At 39.0% G+C, this 20,861-nt stretch overlaps 2 protein-coding genes across 2 annotated transcripts; both read right to left on the bottom strand.

The window, feature by feature from the left end:
• Positions 1-540: 540 nt before the first annotated feature.
• Positions 541-7,361, bottom strand: LOC127630105 (C3a anaphylatoxin chemotactic receptor-like). Its single transcript, XM_052107538.1, has 2 exons — positions 7,234-7,361; positions 541-2,180 (listed from the first exon to the last, which is right to left on the bottom strand). The coding sequence occupies exons 1-2, from the start codon at positions 7,235-7,237 to the stop codon at positions 1,123-1,125; spliced, it is 1,062 nt and encodes a 353-aa protein (XP_051963498.1). The 5' UTR covers positions 7,238-7,361; the 3' UTR covers positions 541-1,122.
• A 10,084-nt stretch (positions 7,362-17,445) lies between these two features.
• Positions 17,446-20,424, bottom strand: LOC127629549 (chymotrypsin-like protease CTRL-1). Its single transcript, XM_052106639.1, has 7 exons — positions 20,279-20,424; positions 19,930-20,033; positions 19,447-19,526; positions 19,256-19,337; positions 18,275-18,455; positions 17,838-17,968; positions 17,446-17,738 (listed from the first exon to the last, which is right to left on the bottom strand). The coding sequence occupies exons 1-7, from the start codon at positions 20,322-20,324 to the stop codon at positions 17,577-17,579; spliced, it is 786 nt and encodes a 261-aa protein (XP_051962599.1). The 5' UTR covers positions 20,325-20,424; the 3' UTR covers positions 17,446-17,576.
• Positions 20,425-20,861: the final 437 nt, after the last annotated feature.

The raw sequence follows: 20,861 nt of genomic DNA, 5'->3' as shown, positions 1-20,861 counted from the left end.
AGTCAGGTTCAATCCCTTCAAGACGTGCTCTTGAGTAAGGCATTCAAATCCAGGTTGCTCCAGAGGATTTTCTGCTATATGGTGCTCTTCATGTTGACATCATGTAAAAGCCAAGGAAACAAATTCCACTGGCTGTGCTCATTTTGTAATAAATAAAGATTTTATTAAAATAAGGTGCTATTCTAATAAATATTTAATCAATTTTAATAGCAAATAATATAATATATTATTATATAATTATTTTATTTAATCATGCTTATTTCTCGGAACTTGCTTAAATACAAGTTCTAACAGTATTCAGTCCATTAAATGAGAACAGTGTCATAGCTGCAATATGTTATACATGTATATTACATTTATTATGTTTCTAAGAAGTTATTATGTTTTGTTGTGGAACCTGAAACATGTAGGTCATCTACATATATTTGCCATAATTAACTGTAGATTTGATAAATAAAGGAAAGATGGAATTCAGCAGAAAAATATATATATATTTTTATAATAATAAAAAAGTTGTGGAAGACTACAGTGTTCCTCAAAAGTTATTTTTTTTTATTTTATTTTTTTAGTTTGATGATACATTAGACATAACAAAAAAAAGAGACAGTAACATAAGCACTGAAATGACAGTTTTACAAAGTCACTAAGTGGTTGCATAAAACAAGTCAATGAGAAAACAAAATCCAGGAAAGACAAAAAAAATTAAAATACAAAAACTCATAAAAATGTAATGGTAATGAGTGTAATTCTTTATCTGATGGTAGAATACTTTCTCTTATTCCAAATGAATATGCTGAGTCATGGCCTTCAAAGGGATTCCCTAGAAAAAGTGAGCAAATGGCCCCTCCTTTTCACAGGAATAATCAACCAAGGGTGCATGAGGCGATCCCTTGCATCTAATCATTATCTGACTCCTTGTAGACATAAAGACGTGTGTGTGTGTGTTGTTCGTGACTTTCAAATTGAAGTCTAAGTCAAGTCTAAAGCCAATTGCCTATGAGTCTGAGACGCACTGTTCCAGCAAGGCAGCAAAAGTGGAGTGCTTGTTGAAATGCTTTTTAGATCTGACACCACAGTAAAACATGAAGAATTGATATTTCCAATCACTCAGAGACTGGTGTTTTAAAAGCTGGTTTTGTCCTGGCCACTGGCATTGGAGGACATGGTGTCATTTACCTGCTTGGCACCTTGTGACTCCGAGAGGCGTGAACAAGTGGAGAAGCGAGTTGAACGGAAGCTCAGATACTCTTCTGCAAAAGCTGACTCGAGAACCACAAACAGGGACTGTTTAAGCTTCCTCTTAAACTCTTCACACATAAACACATACAGAATGGGGTTCAGACAGCTGTTTATATAAGCCAGGAAGGTAACATAAGTTCCTGACTCAGCAATTATCTCAGCATTCCAATTATTTGTAACTGCAATGATGTACCACATTTGTTGAACATGGAAAGGAAACCAGCATATGAAAAAGGCCATGATCACAGCTATAATGACCCGGAAGGGTCTAAGTTGCTTTCCTCTTTTGAGGCGTTTTGCCCGCACCCCAATAGCTATGTATGAAGATGCAATGATCAGGAAGGGGATGAGGAAGCCCACCATAAACCTGTATATGATCAGAGACTTTAAAGTATCAATGCTGGATTTAAAGAAGCAGTATTTAATTTGAGTAATGTTGTCTTCGGAAACTGAGCGATGTAAACTGAAAGGAATGCTGCAGCTGACAGATAAAACCCACACAAACGTGCAGATGATTCTGGCTTTGACAAGAGTTCGTTTATTCTGAGCCCATACAATCACCCATGTGCACAGGCATCGGTCCAGGCTGATAGCTGTCAGAAAAAAAATGCTTCCAAACATGTTTAGCACTGCCACGAGGGAGACAAATTTGCACATTAAGTCACCGAAATGCCACGCCATCTTATTAAAGATAGTAATGATGTTGAGGATCAGGAATAAAATGAAGATGAAGTCTGCAACTGCCAAGTTCAGAAACCAAATGGAGTTGACCGTCGTCTTCATTTTGTAGCCAGTCACAAAGATGACGAGCCCATTTCCAACGATACCCACAGCAAAGATAACAAAATACATGCAAATAATGAAGATTTCAAGGCTTGAATAATCCATGTAATTGTTAGCTGTGACTGTGGTCACATTTTGAAGTCCTGAAATGTTGCCCACTACACAAAGGAAAAAGAGAGAAAAAGCCTTTTGATAAATGTAAACAAATGTATATATAGTTAAAAAAAGTAATCATCCGTACAAATTACCAATCCACTGTAAATCATGCTCAAGATAATTTAATGCTTGAGTCCATTAGAATAAAATGCTTGATGATGCACTACTATACACTCAATCTGTACTTGGGGCAGTTCATCCAAAATAAAAAAAAGAAGTGAATTGTGACTGAAGCTGTCATTCTGCCTAACATCTACATTTGCATCCCACTTAAGAAATTCAAATGGATTTGCAACAACATTAGGGTGAGTAATTAATTAAACAGAATATTTATTTTTGGGTGAACAATAAGGTAGGAGAGACCATGTGATATTGTTAACATTGTCACAACTAAATGATGTTGTTGAGTACATATTCACAATATAGCATGGCTTTGAGTGCCTCATTGCTTTTAGAAAATGGTTACATAATACTACATAATTCATAATTTTAAGAACACATTTTTATGAAAACTTTATTTTAGGAAGCAAATTTGTTAAGTTCCATCCTTCTACGTTTATATACAGTATATATATATATATATACTGTATATATATATATATATATATATATATATATATATATATATATATATATATATATATATATATATATACACACACACACATACACACACAATTCCTGACATTTAATTGTAGAAAACATTCCCTGTCATAGGTCAGATAGGATCACTACTTTATTTTAAGAATGTGAAATGTCAAAATAATAGTTGAGAGAATTATTTATTTCAGCTTTTATTTCTTTCATCACATCCCCAGTGGATCAGAAGTTTAGATACACTTTGTTAGTATTTGGTAGCAATGCTTTTTAATTGTTTAACTTGGTTCAAACTTTTTGGGTAGCCTTCCAAAAGCTTCTCACAATAAGTTGCTGGAATTTTGTTCCAAGTCATCCAGACAGAACTGGTGTAACTGAGTCAGGTTTGTAGGCCTCCTTGCTCGCACACACTTTTTCAGTTCAGCCCACATTTTCTGTCAGATGGAGGTCAGGACATTGTGATGGCCCCTCCATTACCTTGACTTTATTATACTTAAGCCATTTTGCTACAACTTTGGAGGTATGCTTGGGGTCATCGTCCATTTGAAAGACCCATTTGCAACCGAGCTTTCACTTCATGGCTGATGTCTTGAGATGTTGCTTCAATATAACCACATCATTTTCCTTCCTCATGATGCCATCTATTTTGTGAAGTGCACCAGTCCCTCCAGCAGCAAAGCACCCCCACAACATGATGCTGCCACCCCCATGCTTCATGGTTGGGATGGCGTTCTTTGGCTTGTAAGCCACACCCTTTTTCCTCCAAACATAACAAGGGCCATTATGGCCAAACAGTTCCATTTTGTTTTATCAGACCAGAGGACGTTTCTCCAAAAAAGCACAATCTTTGTCCCCATGTGCACTTGCAAACTGTAATCTGGCTTTTTATGGTGGTTTTGGAGCAGTGGCTTCTTCCTTGCTGAGCAGCCTGTCAGGTTATGTCGATATAGGATTTGTTTTATTGTGGATATAGATAATTGTCTATATTGTCTATATAATCTTCACAAGGTCCTTTGCTGCTGTTCTAGGATTGATTAGCACTTTTCACACCAAACTACATTAGGAGACCGAATGTGTCTCCTTCCTGAGCGGTATGATGGCTGCGTGGTCCTGTGGTGTTTATACTTGCGTACTATTGTTTGTACAGATGAACGTGGTACCTTCAGGTGTTTGAAAATTGCTCCCAAGGATGAACCAGACTCATGTAGGTCCACGATTTTTTTTTCTGAAGTCTTGGCTGATTTCTTTTGATTTTCTCATGATGTCAATCAAAGAGGTACTGAGTTTAAAGATAGGCCTTAAAATACATCCACAGGTACACATCCAATTGGCCTATAAGAAGCTAATTGTCTAAAGGCTTCACATAATCTTCTGGAATTTTCCAAGCTGCTTAAAGGCACAGTTAACTTGTGTATGTAAACTTCTGACCCACTGGAATTATGATATAGCCAATTAAAAGGGAATCAGTCTGTCTGTAATCAATTGTGGGAAAAATTACTCGTGTCATGCACAAAGTAGATGTCCTAAATATGAAATCTGTGGAGTGGTTAAAAATGAGTTTTAATGACTTCAACCTAAGTGTATTTAAACTTCTGACTTCAACTGTACATACAGTATATACGTATATATAAAACTGTAGTTTGTGCATTTGAGCATACAGTATATGTATGTATTTACATTACTGTGGCATGGCGGAGGGCGGGATAAAGGCTGACTGCGGAGGATTGTGTGGAAGACACAAACACACATGACGGACATGTCTGTAAACTATCTCTCTCTCTCCACACAATCCTCCACATTCGGCCTTTATCCCTCTTGGAGGCTTGATTAGCCTGATAAGGGACCGGGTGTGTATAATCACTACCCGGCCCCGCCCTCCACCCTGCAACAAGTGCATTCCACCAGTATTTGGAAAAATATGTTTTACATATGAAAACGTCTTTTGTATTTTGAAATATATGTTGCCTATATATATATATATATATATTATATATTATATGTTCAAGTATGTGATTTCTTCAGTGAAAAACATATATGATCATATCTTTTATATGCGTGTTTTCCTATACTGCCATATATTCAATTTCTGTATGGGATGAAACAAACATAGCCAACAAATTTGATGAGATGTGATGCAATCTATGACCTGAAGACAATTTAAAGGGCAGTCTTGATTACTTCCTGATTAAACCAGGTGGCAACTTGCTTCATCTTTCCCTATACTAGGTGCAACATTTTGAATGTACTGTATTATATCATGTGTGTTGGGAAAACCTGTAGACTAGATAACACTGAAAATGTTACAGTTATAAGGACTATTAAATATATAAATAAAAGTCTTTCAAAAGTGTGAAATCTCTTTTCTCATTGTAACTAATGTAAGAAGTAAGATTACTGCTATTCATCTAATTATGTTTACAGCTTAAGTGACTGCTACTGTAGTTCGGGTCAAAACGATCAGGTCAGCTAATCTAAAATGTGCAACGCATTGTCTGCAAACCACCACAAACCACACATTGAGCAACTTTTTGTTCAGGCACTGCTGTGACTCATGATAACAGTTTGTAACACAATTTTTGTTCCTGGGTAGTAAATGCTATTTCATAATTGCTTATGCCTCAAAAGTATAGAAATTGCAAACTTTGCTTTTGTGGCCAGGACAGTGATGTTTTGAAATGTACCTATTTCTAGTGAGAAAATGAAATTGAATCAACTTAACATGTATTTATACTAAAGTAATACAAAAATGACTATAAAAGATTTAGAAGGGAGTAGCTTTTCGAGATTAACAATTATACTCTAAATCACTTTCACAAATCAGCAATCAAATGTAGTCTACCATCATGTTCTCGATATACTATCCTTGGTAGTGGCGTTCAAAGTCCAGTATATCCTGGTGGAAACACTCGTCTTGCTCCTCAGAGTACGCTCCCATGTTCTCCTTGTATTTATCAAGATGAGCATCAAAGATGTGGACTTTGAGGGACATCCTACCGCCCATTGTGCTGTAATTCTTCACCAGAGTCTCAACCAGTTCCACATAGTTTTCGGCCTTGTGATTGCCCAGAAAGCCCCAAACCACTGCGACAAAGCTGTTCCAAGCCACTTTCTCCTTAATAGTGAGCTTCTTGGGTAATTCATTGCACTCCAGGATCTTCTTTATCTGTGGTCCGATGAAGACACCGGCTTTGACCTTTGCCTCAGACAGCTTAGGGAAGAAGTCTTGAAGGTACTTGAAGGCTGCCGACTCCTTATCTAGAGCTCTGACAAATTGTTTCATAAGGCCGAATTTGATGTGCATTGGTGGTATCAGCACCTTCCGTGGGTCCACCAGTGGCTCCCACTTGACGTTTTTCCTCCCTACAGAGAACTTGGTCCACTGTGGCCAGTCCCAACTGTGGTAGTGTGCCTTGGTGTCCCTGCTGTCCCAAAGGCATCCCAAAAACATTTTAAAATGAAAAAATTTAACAATTTTAGAAATTAACACATTTTATAACATACAAATCTGAGCAACAATTGTCCATCTCACCTTCCAGAGTTTTTTTTGCAGTGCTCGCAGGTGAAATGAGGTGCCCAGGGTTTGTCTTGATCCCCGACAGACATGTCAAAATATGCCTTGTATGCCACACATCTTAGCAGATGCTTCCACTGAGTACTTTTATGCTCGTCTTGATCAATTGGCCACAGACATAGCAAAATGCATCTGCCAGATGATTGCAGCCTCTTGATGCCATCACAGAAAAATGCAGATATGTATCCACTTAGGCTGCTGGAACTAAACTGAACTGGTGGGCTTAAGACCCATGTATTTATACTACTATTTATATTACTGGGAAGTTCTAGAAAGTTCAAGAAGTTACTCTAAGTTTACTCAGCACTGAATCTGGAATGTTCTGGAAAATAGGTACATTTCAAAATATCACTGTCCTGGTCACAAAAGCAAAGTTTGTGGGGAATAATAGCCATCTGCTATACTTTTGAGGCATGAGCAATTAGGAAATAACACTTACTACTCAGGAACCATAAAAATAAAAACAATTGTTACATGGTGTAATTATTTATTTGGTTGTTATTTTGTTTTTAAATAGCAGTTTACACTGAGAAACATCAGCAGGTAACAGTTGACAATTTCCATTGGATGTCTATCAGAGACCATGCTTTTAACTTAGTGGTCATGCTGCATAATCTTGATCAAAGCTCAGATTCTGAAGACGGCTAGATAATGACACACGAATAAAGAGGTGTGGAAAGAATCAATTCCTGACTTTTTCTTAAGTGATAAACACATCTTTGCCCAGTTCAACTGACTGAAAAAAATGCCCCAGTTACACCAATGGTGCAGTTTTGTTTATGTGCACTGACTGTCTCTTAAATAGTCATTTGTTTACTGCATCATAAAATGTGTTTGTAAAGCATACTAAATATAGTCATCCATTAGAATACTGCATAGATTCTTACCCATTTTCAGTTATTCTTGCTTTTCTTTACTTCTCTCTTTAGGTGTTAGCTGTGTAAGTCCACAACGTCTATACATGAGCATGAGTTTCCCCTTGTACGAAAGAGAGTGTGTGGGTTGGAGAGTGATGATGCAAGAAGGGAAATAGGCTTCTGTAGAAACTATTTTGAATATCAACTTTCAATGGAGAAACAGGGACTCCCATAGGAACCCCAAATATAAAAAAAAACATAAATTACATTATAGAAACATAGTCAGAAAATGAATGTTATAATAGCAGTTAAAAATGAAACTCAGAAAGCTGGTTACAGTGTATTTCTGCATTTGATACTGATGTTTCGGGCATACTTCTATTATTCAAAACATGCAAATTTGAATTGCCAAAAGAGATAAACAAGGGATCTTGTCGAGGGTTTTAATACTGCAGAGGGTATAATCTAGAGGTTTTTAACCATAATGTATGGAGCAAATACTTATTACTTAATTTTTCCTTCTTTAATTCTATATTTCCTGATAAAACGTGTCTCAAATATCACATTTCTGATAATAATAGTAATGTGAAGGCAAGCAATTAAAATAATCAATTCACAGAAAGTTCAGCAGTTCTCGTCCATGGGTTTGTTAGACGAATAAATTGCATATGCTGTATGTCATAATTTGATTTACTTTGATGACTGACATGTGGTCAAATAAGCAGACAAAACATTTTCATGAACATTCCTGTTCATACATTTTATTTTGCATAAATTTCAAATGACTAATTAAATCTTTTCTGACACATTGTATGTTAGTTAATGGGAAATGGCAAGACTGGCACTAACAGTGATTTACTACATTTCATAAGTCTATTATTATTAATTACTTATTACTTGAACCGTATGTTATGTTATCTCTTTGCTGCACATAAAAGTAATTATTTTCTGGTTCAAGGAGACAGATGGTGTGAGCATCTGTTTCATTACCTTTATCAATTCTGAACAATTTATTGGTTACCCTATGCTAAAATGTCTGCGCCAACTGGTTATGGGCCCAGGAGAGAAGCAGGTAACCGATGGAATAGTGTGTGTTTCAATAGAGATAAAAGAATTAAGGCTACATTTCTAAAGCATTTTTTGTGCCACTTGCATTTGCTGGGGCCGATAGAGCCTAGACCCTCGACTGTAGGAAGCAATGAAGAGGCTCTCGTAAGATAAGGAACTTTAATAACTGAAAGCAAGGTGTATAAGCAGTGCACAATGTGTAGCAATACAGGCTGTTCTCCCTCAACTGCTTTTCTGTTCTCAGGCTTGCACATCAATGATCCACTACCATCTACTGGCAAGTAAGTATACATGCAAGAACACAACATATTCCCCTGTTACTTAAAGGGGCCACAACATGAGGAATACAATTTTCCTTGATCTTTTGACACATAAGAGGTCATTATCTAAATAGTCTAAATAGAAAAAGAGCATTTATTTAAACAAGGCTCTAGAAACTGTCCGTTTGGAATTTGTGGAACTTGTGATGTCACATGGACCAAATACATCTACAGCAAGACATCAATGCCTATTTTTTGTCACTGCACCCTTGGCCCTGCCTACTGGTGTTCACAGTCAGTCACAGGTGAACATATGAGAGGGCATGTCATGGGAGATTCATCTACAGCAAAGTGGACTTTCACAGGACACCTTCATCATCTGGATTTAAATGTTTTTCTACACTAGATGAACAGCTTTGACTGTTATGAAGCATCTTGTGCCATTTTAAAAAGACGCTATATCAAGTTATTACTCTAAAAAGGAGAGCTCCATTGCTATTTTCTGTTGTTTTGAATGCATCCTGGAGCATTTTTGGACCCATCTGTGCTGCATATTTAATTGTCGACTATATGGGTGTTATCAATGCTTTATCAGCTATGTGCGCAGCGTTTTAAGAGCAGTACAAGCGCAACTTGTATGAACGCGTCTCATTCACCTGCCGCTGCTGTCTGGGAGAAACACATGCTGTTCTGCGTGTTTTCAAACATGGAAGATGTGAGATGTCCATAGGTTCCATATCAGCTGTATCTGCAACAGATGCAATAGATCGTGTTAGGTGAGAGGCATGCCACTTCTTCCTGTTGGACAACAGATAAGTGCATGGACCAAGTTTGCACACGATTTGAAGTGGTTTGGAAAATCTTGGGTGTGATTTCAGAACATGCGTTGGAATGCACAAAGTCCCCGTTTTTTTAAATCAGGAAAGCAAGCTCCATATTTAGAGTCTGTGTATGTTTTAATTTTCCTTTGCTCTCTGACTAAGCGCATGAGCATCAATGCGAGTGACGAAAGGAGGGAGGACATTAAGGAAGTGCATATAAGCAGCAACTCAAAGGGAGACCCGTGGCAGAATGCGGCGTGGCACTGTAGACTAGGAGAAATTCCATTACTATGGTTTTCCATGGCTTCCCATCTACAACAGCAGATTGAATGCAACTTTTGAGCACTCGAATGAACTGCTCAATTGATCCGTTCAGGGCAGGATGGTACACAGAAGTACATATTTGTTGAATGCCTTTCAGAAATGTTGAGAACTCCGCTGACCTGAACTTGGCATCCACTTTCAGACACGACGCAACATAGATTTTCAAATCTACTGAAGACAGTCAAGAAGCTTATGGCATTCCGGGTCATGATGAAAGCAGTGAAAGCCACTTTGGGCCACTTGCTGTGATAATCAATTAGTATCAAAGCCAGGGCTCGAGATGAGGGGGGATGCGAGGGGATGCCATCCCCCATGTTGCAAGAAATACCAAAAAGCATACCCACAATTCATGATCATAACATGGATAATTTTTTCAAGATTCATCATAAAATAAAATTAAAGAGGGTAACGGGTAAATAATATGGCCATGTGTCCTAAGGGTCAATAAAGTGACTCTTTGTCCAGATCTATTAAATTAAAAATGCTTAAAAATTAGTTAGCTATTTTGTTATATTGACCATAAAATATATGAAACTAAGCCTAATTTGAGAAGGCGCTGGATTTTCTGCACTGACAGCACTACAGCCAGATTAGGGTATGTTTTTGGTGCACAGAAACAATAACTGTAGAAATGTTTACTTTGTACACAAAGCCTTTGGCACAACCCAGAGCAGGTGGAGACACTGAAGTCGAGAGGCCCATTACAAGAGCCGGTGATGATGTTGGTGCTGGCAGAATAGAACAATAGGAGGCAGCAATGTGTCTTTAATTAAAGTGTGGGTCATACACAGCCTTCGGCAGAATGGATATGGAGGACAGAGGCAGTTAGTCTGACAGTCCAAAAGGCATATTTAGGCAGCACAAAAGTAATCCACACTGCAGTCGATCAATGAATGTCTTATGAAGCAAATTGCTAGGTTTGTGTAAGAAACAAATCGATAATTAAAATGTTTTAAACTTTAAATCGTTGCTTATACCCACTGCTGTATTATTGTTTGAAATGGCCTAACACTCGCATGACGTTCGTGCCTCTGTTGTATACAAAGCGCGGTTCCGACTTCTCGTGTGAATGAGCCATTGCGCGTACATCATGCAACAGCTCCATGATGGGTCGACTGGTGGCAGAAAGCAGGAAGCATTTTTTGGAAGTGAATAAAATTGTATTTATTTTCTACACAAACCTATCGATTTGCTTCAGAAGACTGATTCATTGACTGACTGGAGCTGTGTGGATTACTTTCATGCTCCCTAAATGTGCCTTTTGGACCGTCAATCAGCCAGCAGTGTCATGGCACCCATTCACTTTCATTATATGGACATACATAGCTGCTTATAAAAATCTTAATTTCGGTTCTGCTGATAAAGGAAAGACATACACATCTGGAATGGCTTAAAGGTGAGTGTAACACAATGGAAAGGAGGAGGCGAGAACTGGCTTGGCAATATAAATAATATTTTAATGATAAACTGAAACAAAAGACACAAACACACACATGACAGACATGTCCATAAATTATCTCTCTCACCATCTTCCACAGTTGGCCTTTATCCCTCTCGGAGGCATGATTAGTATGATAAGGGACCGGGTGTGTAGAATCACGACCCGGCCCCGCCCTGCCACATTCCTCCCTCATTCTCTCAGGCTGGGGAGCCCCCGGCATGACGTACACCCCCCCCCCCCCTTCCCTGGGGAGGGGCGTGCCTTCCGCCCCATCTACCGGCAGGTCATTCCCATCAACCCTGATGAAGGATTGGACAAGTGGAGGGAAACAGAAATAATTAAATAGTGGGTACTACCTGTAATGGTGTAGTACCCCTCAAAAAGTAAAATTTAAAAGAGAGGGAAAAGGCCAACGCAGAGCGGCAGTGAGAGAGAGAGAGAGAGAGAGAGAGAGAGGAGAGTGAGATGAAAAAAAAAACCGAAAAAATAAAACACCTAATCTCCGGTTCTCTGATACACCGTCGCATGGTCCTCGAGCACTCCTCCACCCTCTCAGGCAGACGACAGCCGCTTCTCTCCGGGTGGACCGGAGTCAGACCCACGACCAGACAGAACGCCCCTCCGAGACTCGTGGGGAAACTCTTCCGCCCCTGGCAGTGGCCCTACCGCTCCAGGAGGTCGGGGAGTCACTTCCCTCCTCCACTCGCGGATGGCGGTCTTCTTTCAACCCCTTCACGTTTCTGGGGGATGGCAGGGCTCTCCTCCGCCCCTGGCAGTGGCTCCATCGCTCCAGGGAATCGGGGAGTCCAGTCCCCATTCGCCTCGCGAACGGCGGCCGTTCATTGCATCCGGGCGGTTGGTCTACTCCATCCCCCGGCGGATGGCAGCGGCACTCCCCTGGGTGGATGGCAGTGTCGAGGACTCAACGACGGGCATCCCTCCACCTTCCCAGATTTCGGCACCAGTGTAATGCAGTTCAATGGATGGGAAGGAGGGGAGAACTGGCTTGGCAATATAAATAATATTTTAATGATAAACTAAAACAAAAGACACAAACACACACACATGACGGACATGCCCGTAAACTATCTCTCTCGCTCCCGCACCATCTTCCGCAGTCGGCCTTTATCACTCTCAGAGGCTTGATTAGCCTGATAAGGTACCGGGTGTGTAGAATCACAACCCGGCCCCGCCCTCCGCCCTGGGAAACCACAGGTTATATGTCAGTTCATATTATGATAACGTGATGAGAGCGAGTGCCACAGCCCTTAAAACAAGGGGTAGAGAGTGAAAAGTTGACCTGGATAAAACATGCTACAACTGTGTTCAAAAGGGACATAAGGCCCGGGCATGTCCGAATGAACATCGCAAAAGGCAGACACAGTGGTGAACCTACTGCAAAAGCTTGTATCTTGTGGGTGCAAAAAGAGAGACAACATAATACAAGCAACAGATAAAGAGGACAGAGATGAAAAGGGCTGATAAGGGAGCAACATTGCACATATTTAAAGACATCTGAAAGTATAAGAACTGCCACATTAGTATCCAACTGCAGTAGAAGGGTCTGTCTGCATCCTGAAAAACTACTACAACCCTTAAGAAAACCAAGAGTTCATGACAAATTTGCTGCAAACTTGCTGCAATTTCACCACTGATAATTTTAACATGGAAATGAGCTTTGCGGAAAACTTGCTGCAAATTGTCTATTGTTGCCAAAGATTTGCTGGATGTATGGCAGATATCTCATGTTTGCTGGGATGTTAGCAACACGTATTACAACTATATTTGTCTTTTGGCTAATTAGCTGTAACGTCGAGGCACTGGTAGTTTAGTCTTTTGTTCATCACCACCCACCTCCATATAAGCCAATAAAAACACAATTGGGATAAATGCTGGGAGGGCTGCTGTCTGCCTGTCTGTGTGTCGGTGTGTCTGATGTGCCGACGTGTGCTGCACTGCTGCGCGGAGACGAGGAGGGAGAGAGAGGGAGGGAGGGATGGCATCGTAACTCAACAAAGTCTCATCTCCCGACCTGCTTAACATAGATTACAATAATAATAAAAAAAACTAATAAAAAACATTACTACAGTAAATAACTATCCTTTCTTTCGGAGCAATGCTGTTGCGTTATCTACTTGTGCTTTTTCTTTATAAGAAATATATAGGCTATATGACTGTCAGAAATTCAAGCCACACAAATTGTAGTTAGTGAAACCAAGTGCGAGAGCGATTCACAGGATTTACAGGGTTTACACAGTGAGATCAATGGTACAGGTGATGTCACACAGAAGAGAAGCTTCACAAACTGAACAAGAGGTAACAGGCGAAACAACAGGGTAAACACTAAACAGATATAGATGAAGATCCAGAGCAAATACAGACAGGTAAATAAACACTGCAAGTCCTTGTGTGAGACATGACAGTGAAGTGGCGTGAAGGTGAGTTATTTATGCAGGCAGTGATGAGCAAGTGAATTGAGTGCAGGTGCAGTGAATTAGAAATCGGGTGATGAAGAGCAACGCGCTGAGGGGTCAACAGCCATTCAGGCTGAAGCGGACTCACGCGGTCAGGTGGAAGTGATGGTTTGATCGGCGGCATGTTTGATGGCGGCGAATGCAGCGAAGTCAATTATGACAAAATATAGGAAAAATCGTAATGGAAATGGACCAGAGACACTAGACAGTATTGATGAATCAGATGAGGAGGATGATCAATTGGATGTTGGTAGGATAGAGGGAAACAGAGATACGAAGGAAGATGCAGGATCAAAGAAAAGAAAGAAAAATCAACAGGAAAGGGAGGTAAGAAGTTCTGGGGAGAGTGGAAATGAACAAGAAGCGAGGAGTGAAAATGTGGATGATTTGAAGGTAATACTGAAATTCGAAGAGGAAGATGGATTACAAAAGGTAAGTCCAATTGCATTAACGAAAGAGTTGAGGAAAGTAGTTGGAGAGATTAAGCTTGCTAGAGTGTTAAAGAATGGAGATTTGCTGGTAGTATGTAACAATGAAGAACAAAAAAGGAAAGTGAAGAAAATCAAAGTATTGTGTAAACAGGAAGTGGTGGGTAGCAAATTTGTAGGTCAAAGGAAGTGGGTAAATTAAGTTATATCTAGTGTGCCATTAGGAGTGTCTATGGAAGAGCTTAAAAATAACATAAATGGAGGGTATATAGTTGGTGCCAGATGATTGTTTATGAATAGAGAAGGGAATAGAATAGAGAGTCTCTCAGTAGAGCTTAGATTTGATTGGAGTTATTAAAAGGTCAAACTTGGATTTATCAGTTACACAGGGAGACCTTCCATGCTATAATTACCAAAAGTATGGGCATGTTGCTTTGGTGTGTAATCTAAGAAAAGATGTGCAAGATGTGGGGGGCAATGATTATGGCAAATGTGAAGGAGCTGGGCTTAAATGTTGTAACTGTGGAGGAGAACATAGTGTTGCGTTTGGGGGATGTTTGGTGAGGAAGAGAGCTATTGAAGTGCAGAATTAGAGAGCTCAGATGAACATTACATATGCAGAAGCAGATAAAATAGTTGATGCAAAGAATAAAGAGAAAGTTACAGAGAGAGATGTGCAAATGGAGGGAAGGAATGAGTTAAGTTCAGAGATGGAGGATAGGATCACGGAGGATACGATGATTGTGAATAAAGTACATTTCTTGCTGTTCATAGCTTAAGTAATTGTACTGCGCAAACAGAAAAGAAGACAATTAAGATTCAAATTATAGTCAGGGCAGCAGAGAAATTCTTCGGAGTAGAAGGTATATCATGGGTAATGATTAGGGATGGGCTGGTGAATGAGAAACAGTCGAGTCAGGAAGCTTTGTTTGGATAGGAGTGATGATTTTAATGTTACAATGGAATGCGAGAAGTCTTGTGGCTAATGGATTGGAATTTAAAAGTTTTATTAATGAGATGGAAATTAAGCCTGATCTGTATACAAGAGACGTGGCTTAAACCCAAATTTGAAGGTACAGTTTTTGTGGGTACCGGCTCATATTGGGGTGAGAGGTAATGAAGAGTCTGATGTTTTAGCAAAAAAGGCCATAGAGAGATGGTGGTAATGTACTTATATTTCAGCGACCCGCCATAAAACAAAAAGAAGAAGAAGAAGAAAGAAGAAGATCGCTGAGGGAGATGTGACAATGACTGAGTTTCATTGCCTGGATTTGCTGGAAAAACAGCATGATAAGCCAGAGCTTAAATCGCTCATGATCATGTATAGACAATCAATGAAAAGTTTATATTTTTCCTGGCATGCATTTTCATTGGGGTTTCTGAAGATTGAATAATTCAGGATACACACTCCAAATGACCACAATGAACAATACACTTATACAAATACAAATCTACAGCAAAGACAATTCAACTTTTGTATTGCGCTGCTCCTCTTGTAAACAATGGCATGCTTCCTGCCTCCTATTTCCACATGTGACCTTTACAGCAAGCTTACGTCATCCCTCTCATGAGCGTGCCTCACAGAGATGTACAGAAGCGAACAATTGTAGTTAAAAAGTATTTAAGTAATGTTTGTTTATAAAAAAATCTATCGTTTGGGTTCAGAAGAACTTTATTTGTCGACTGGAGTCATGTGGATTATTTTGATGCACCCTAAATATGCATTTTGGATTGTCAATTTTGTTTTACTTGCATTGTTTAAAGGAGGAGCCTGAAATGAAATCCTAAAAATCTTAAATTCTGTTTTGATGAAGAAAGAAACTCAGATACATCTTGTATGGCCTGTGGGTGAGTACATTTTCTGGGTGAGCTATTTCTTTAAGGTCAAAATGGCAAAAAAGAAACAGCTTTCTCTAGAAACTCGTCAGTCAATCATTGTTTTGAGGAATGAAGGCTAGACAATGCTTGAAATTGCCAAAAAACTGAAGGATTACTTATGGGTCATTGAAAAATTTAAATGAGAAGCCTTTTAAAAATCTAGTTTAAAACACTTTTGTCATATTCTCAGAAATGTAATCATTGTCCAAAGTGCTGAAAATCTGTGGTGTAAATTTCATGTGAACATTAGGAAGGACAAGTCAACCCATCGTAAACTCCAACATATCAACACGAGGACCACAATGGAAATAAGCCTTTGGCTTTTTTGTGTATATTATCCTCGACAGTTTTGAAATGTTGAATGATTTATCCTTATACAATTTTTTTTGATATCTTGTCTTATAAAGCAAACAAAACAAAAACCTGCTTTTTTCACAGTGGAGAGCAGGGACGGATTGCCGACTGGGCCCAATGGGGCCAGTGCCCAGGGGTACTTGACTGCCCAGGGGTGCCCTGGGCTTTAAGCCTGCATAATCTAGTTTGGTGATCCCCCCCGCTTCAAAACCCTTTTGGGCATGAACAACACACCCCCCACCCCACCCCGCTGAACAACTTTTGGGTGGAGGGGGGCCCATGGAGATAATTAGCCTCCAGGGCCTTTGCAAGTCATAATCCATCCCTGGTGGAGAGCGAGCTTGCATGCTAAAGGTTGCCAGATTGTAGGACGAAAGCTTCACCCTGGCAGCATATATCCAAAATGAATAAGTGTCCAGATGTAATTGGGGGAGTTCACCTATAGAAATCTGTCGAAATGTAATTCTGACTGGCTAATCACCCTTTTTTAAAGTCTATTATTTATCAAACGTATTAAAATTAAATATTAAATACATGACACAACTGATATAAAGGGGATGGTAAGGGGGGATGCTGGTTTTACAAGGGGGATGCTTTTTGGTATTTCTTGCAACAAGGGGGATGGCGTCCCCTTGCATACCCCCTCAACTGGAGCCCTGAGTGTAATCACATTCGTGAATACAGAGAAGGCCGATCTAAGAAACAGAATTTTTGAGGACTAATATATTGTCTTATGTGAGATTCATTGGGGCCATAAAAATAAAAAAAACTTCCCCTCAAAAATGGGGGGACAGATAGAACAGATGTGATTTTAGCAATATAAGTCAATAAGAACTACTGCTGTTTTACTTTTTAACTTAGTAATGTTACACTACCAGTCAAAAGTTTGCAGACACTTGACAGAATTTATTCCTCTCATGATATTTAAAACGTTTGATCTAAAAAAATACATCAAACGTATTACAACGTTTGATGTAATACTTGAAATTAGCTTTGAAAACAAAACATATATTTAGCCTATATGAATGTTTACAAAAAATAAATAAAATTATGTATATATATATATATATATATATATATATATATATATATATATATATATATATATATATATATATATAATTGGATGAGTTGGAAATGTTTGATTGGTATAGTTACTGTAAATTCCTTAAGTCATAAACCATCATCATATGGTGCTTTTATTACTTTTATTTGCATCATGTTCTGAGGACATAGAAGGACCAGCCACTGTGAACAGTTTGGATACATTTAAGTGGACAGTCTTCTTTTGACAACTTTAGAGAGAAAATCCTCAGGATGGTGCTCTAGTTGGAGGCGACAATCTGATCAACCCACTGTCGTAGATAAGAGACACGGGAATAAACAGCTGGAGCGCGAACATTGCAGTCGGTTGTGCCCCAAGACACAATGCCCATCTGATACCAAACACCTGAACTCTCACATACCAAAGGACCACCAGAATCACCCTGGATTTAACATAGGGACACAAACCCACAAAGACACATCAGAGATTGATGCACTGTAACATTTTCACATTAAATGTACATATACATAACTTAATATACCTGGCAAGAGGAGACACCAGAGGCTCCAGCACAGATCATGGCATCAGTGATTCTGTTCTGACCCCAGTACTGCATGCACTGAGCAGGACTCATCATGGGCAGGGCGGTCTGCTGCAAGAGGCGAGGGCTTGCTAATGACAAAGCAAAAGCAGAATGTCAAGCTTAAGTTAGTCACATTTGTAGTGTAGCGTAAACTACTTTTATTATATTGTATCATGGATTCATATTAACTACTTTAAATAATGAGTAGCTTTGCAAGCTACAGTTTCAAAGTAGCTTCCCCAACACTGGTGCACATGAATGAATATGGCCTATGGTATCATGGCCTTCAGAGAGGACTAACTGCTTTGTTTCTCATGGTAAATACATGGGTGTTTGACATACTTTGAATGTTACAGGAATTGTTTTGACATAAGTGATAAGAATGGGAAATTTACAGGTGGTTCCAGTTTTGCCCCAGCCAGTGGTGACACAAATGGTGCCAGAGGGGACGCTGTCATAGGATGAAGCCAGACATACAGGAGAGACACGGGATGTAATCTGGGCTGGAGAGGACAATTTCAGCAGTGTGATGTCATTGTTGAAGTTCTGTCCGTTGTAGTAAGGATGGGTGATGGACTACAGGATTTGAAGGAAATAATTCAGTGTGTCAATAACAGTGTTGGTGTTTGTTGGGATACTGTGAAAATTACAATTATTTCCCCAAACATTCTTAATCCAACAGCCAACGTAAGTACCTATGAAATGTTGCTGTTTTTTAGCGCTAGTGTGAACTAGCCTTTTTGAACATTAGTCAGAATACATGCCATAATTATTTAGACACAAATGCTGCAAATGAGGCTGTCAGTACAAGATTCTCAGTCCACTCAATGACCTTACTGTCTTAAGGTCTTTTAGTCCACATAAAAAATTGAATTTTGGAATGACACATTTTTGAGTTTTCATTTGCTGAATTAGACCACCCCCATCCTTTTAACCACATACCCTCTCTCCAAATCCTTGCCCTACAAAGACAAGTCAGCCAAACTGATGGCAACATGCATAATGATTTGCATGCAGAGAGAGTTTCTGATTGGCTAAAAACACGTGGGCTACCCCCCGGACTCTAATTGCCATTTATAGAGTCTATGTCTGTAACGGAGACAAGTATGATCTTTCAGGACAGCTATTTCAGTGGTATCTGTCAGGTAGTAGAAACATTTGGTGCATGGTATTCAAAAAAATAAGCTGAGAGATGTGATGCTATGGCCAAACATGTACATCTGATGCACACTATTCCTTAGTAGCAGAGAAACAACTAAATAAAATATGGAAGGTTGTCACAACACTATGGTTTCTGTGGTAATGCCCAAGATATCATACAATTACAGTAACGTGACTCAAATGAGGTGTTGAGCCAATCACATTAAAGCCGATACCTTGACAATACTCTTGACTTGAATAGCTTCAGCAGTGGAGCCACGGTCATGTTCTCCAAGGATAACATAATGATATCCGGCCCTAGAAAGACAAGAAGATGGAAAGGCATGAAAAGGTGGAAATAGATGCATTAGAAAGAAAGAAAAGAAAAGGCAGTCTGTTGAAGTTAAATAGATTCAAAAGTTCTTACTGAACACGACAGTGAGCAGCAGTCACAACCCAATACTGGTTGATCAGAGATCCTCCACAGAAATGGAAGCCATTGGATTGCTGGTTCATAAATGAGAAAATATAAAGGATGACCATGAAAACAACCCATCTTAAACCAGTCTAAGGTGGTTTTCTGGGCAAGATGGTCTTCCAACCTGACCAAGCTGGTGTTTAACTGGTTGTCCCAGTTGGTCTGTTTAGCTGACAGGTGCCCCAAACCTTTTAAAACCATCTAAAAAGACCAGCCTAACCAACTTGATCAGGCTGGGAGACCATGTAATCACTTTAGGCTAGATTAAGCTGATTGTTCAGCAGGGATACATGTTAAATTAACACTAAGAACAGAATCAAGCACACTACTGGACAACTGTTTCATCAACTGTTCATTGTATATCAAAGTACACAAGCACAACCCATTTCATCAATCATTTTTCATCAAAAAAAAAAAATGGAAATACTATACCTGAAGAGAGACCTGCCAGGGCCAAGAACCAGGTACTGCATTCTCTCCATTCACAATTTTGTTGTATCCACTAATTACTGGCTTAATTGAAGGCACTCCACAGCCTGTGGCAAGTAAAGAAATGCATAAACATACAATTAAACAAGCTCTTAATTTGTTTTATTTTATTTGTGTATGATAGAATATTCTTTGAACCTGATAAATTCCTAAAATAATGAGAAGCTAATTGCTCAGATTCTGTATCTTTTAGGCCAGGATATGCAGGTTGATTTGATTCGTTTTATATGTTTGTTTTTTTCATGGACCCCAATTACTCCCATTGTTCCAAATTGTACCAAAATATACTCACCAAGAGTGGAGGCCACTAAGGCAAAACAGCTAATGATCCAGATCATGGTGAAGACAAACACCTAATGTCCTGTTCTCTCCTGCTTTATATTCACTCTAGCATCAGATAAAACTGGGAATTCATCAAGGTGCTTCCAAGCAGGTGCAAGGATCTCATAACTCGGGAACGTTCATATCTTGTTCATATAGTCGTGTGACGAAAGGTGTGTTGAAATATGCTGACTTGAACAGTTGGGTTAACTAATCAAAAGGGAATGCACCCACACTTTTTAAACCAAAAAGAACTATTTACTATAAAGAACTATAAGTATTTGCTGACTACTGTACTTCTCATTGAATGCATTCAACCTGTATTTTATAACTTGGAATTATTTACTTGGAAATCTTGAAATTGACATTGAACCTAAAGTTCTTATATACCCAATACCAGATGTGCTGCAAATCACAAACCTAAAAAATATAAAATATTATTTAAAAATCTCATAATACTGATAACCTTGGTTGATAGCGTAATAAAAAAAAGGCTCATCCATTAATTATAGAAAGATTTTGGAATTTGTTTCAATATGTTTGTATTTATTAAA

Source organism: Xyrauchen texanus, chromosome 36 (assembly GCF_025860055.1).
Source record: "Xyrauchen texanus isolate HMW12.3.18 chromosome 36, RBS_HiC_50CHRs, whole genome shotgun sequence".
Taxonomy (NCBI): Eukaryota; Metazoa; Chordata; class Actinopteri; order Cypriniformes; family Catostomidae; genus Xyrauchen; species Xyrauchen texanus.
Note: the sequence above shows the minus strand (reverse complement) of the source record. Positions and strands in the feature narration are given on the sequence as shown.

Coding starts and splice junctions, on each gene's coding strand:
- LOC127629549 (XM_052106639.1), bottom strand. CDS start 20,324: ATGATCTGGATCATTAGCTGTTTTGCCTTAGTGGCCTCCACTCTTG. Junction 20,034..20,278: donor CTTAGTGGCCTCCACTCTTG/GTGAGTATATTT, acceptor TACTTGCCACAG/GCTGTGGAGTGCCTTCAATT. Junction 18,456..19,255: donor AAGTCAAGAGTATTGTCAAG/GTATCGGCTTTA, acceptor CAAATCCTGTAG/TCCATCACCCATCCTTACTA.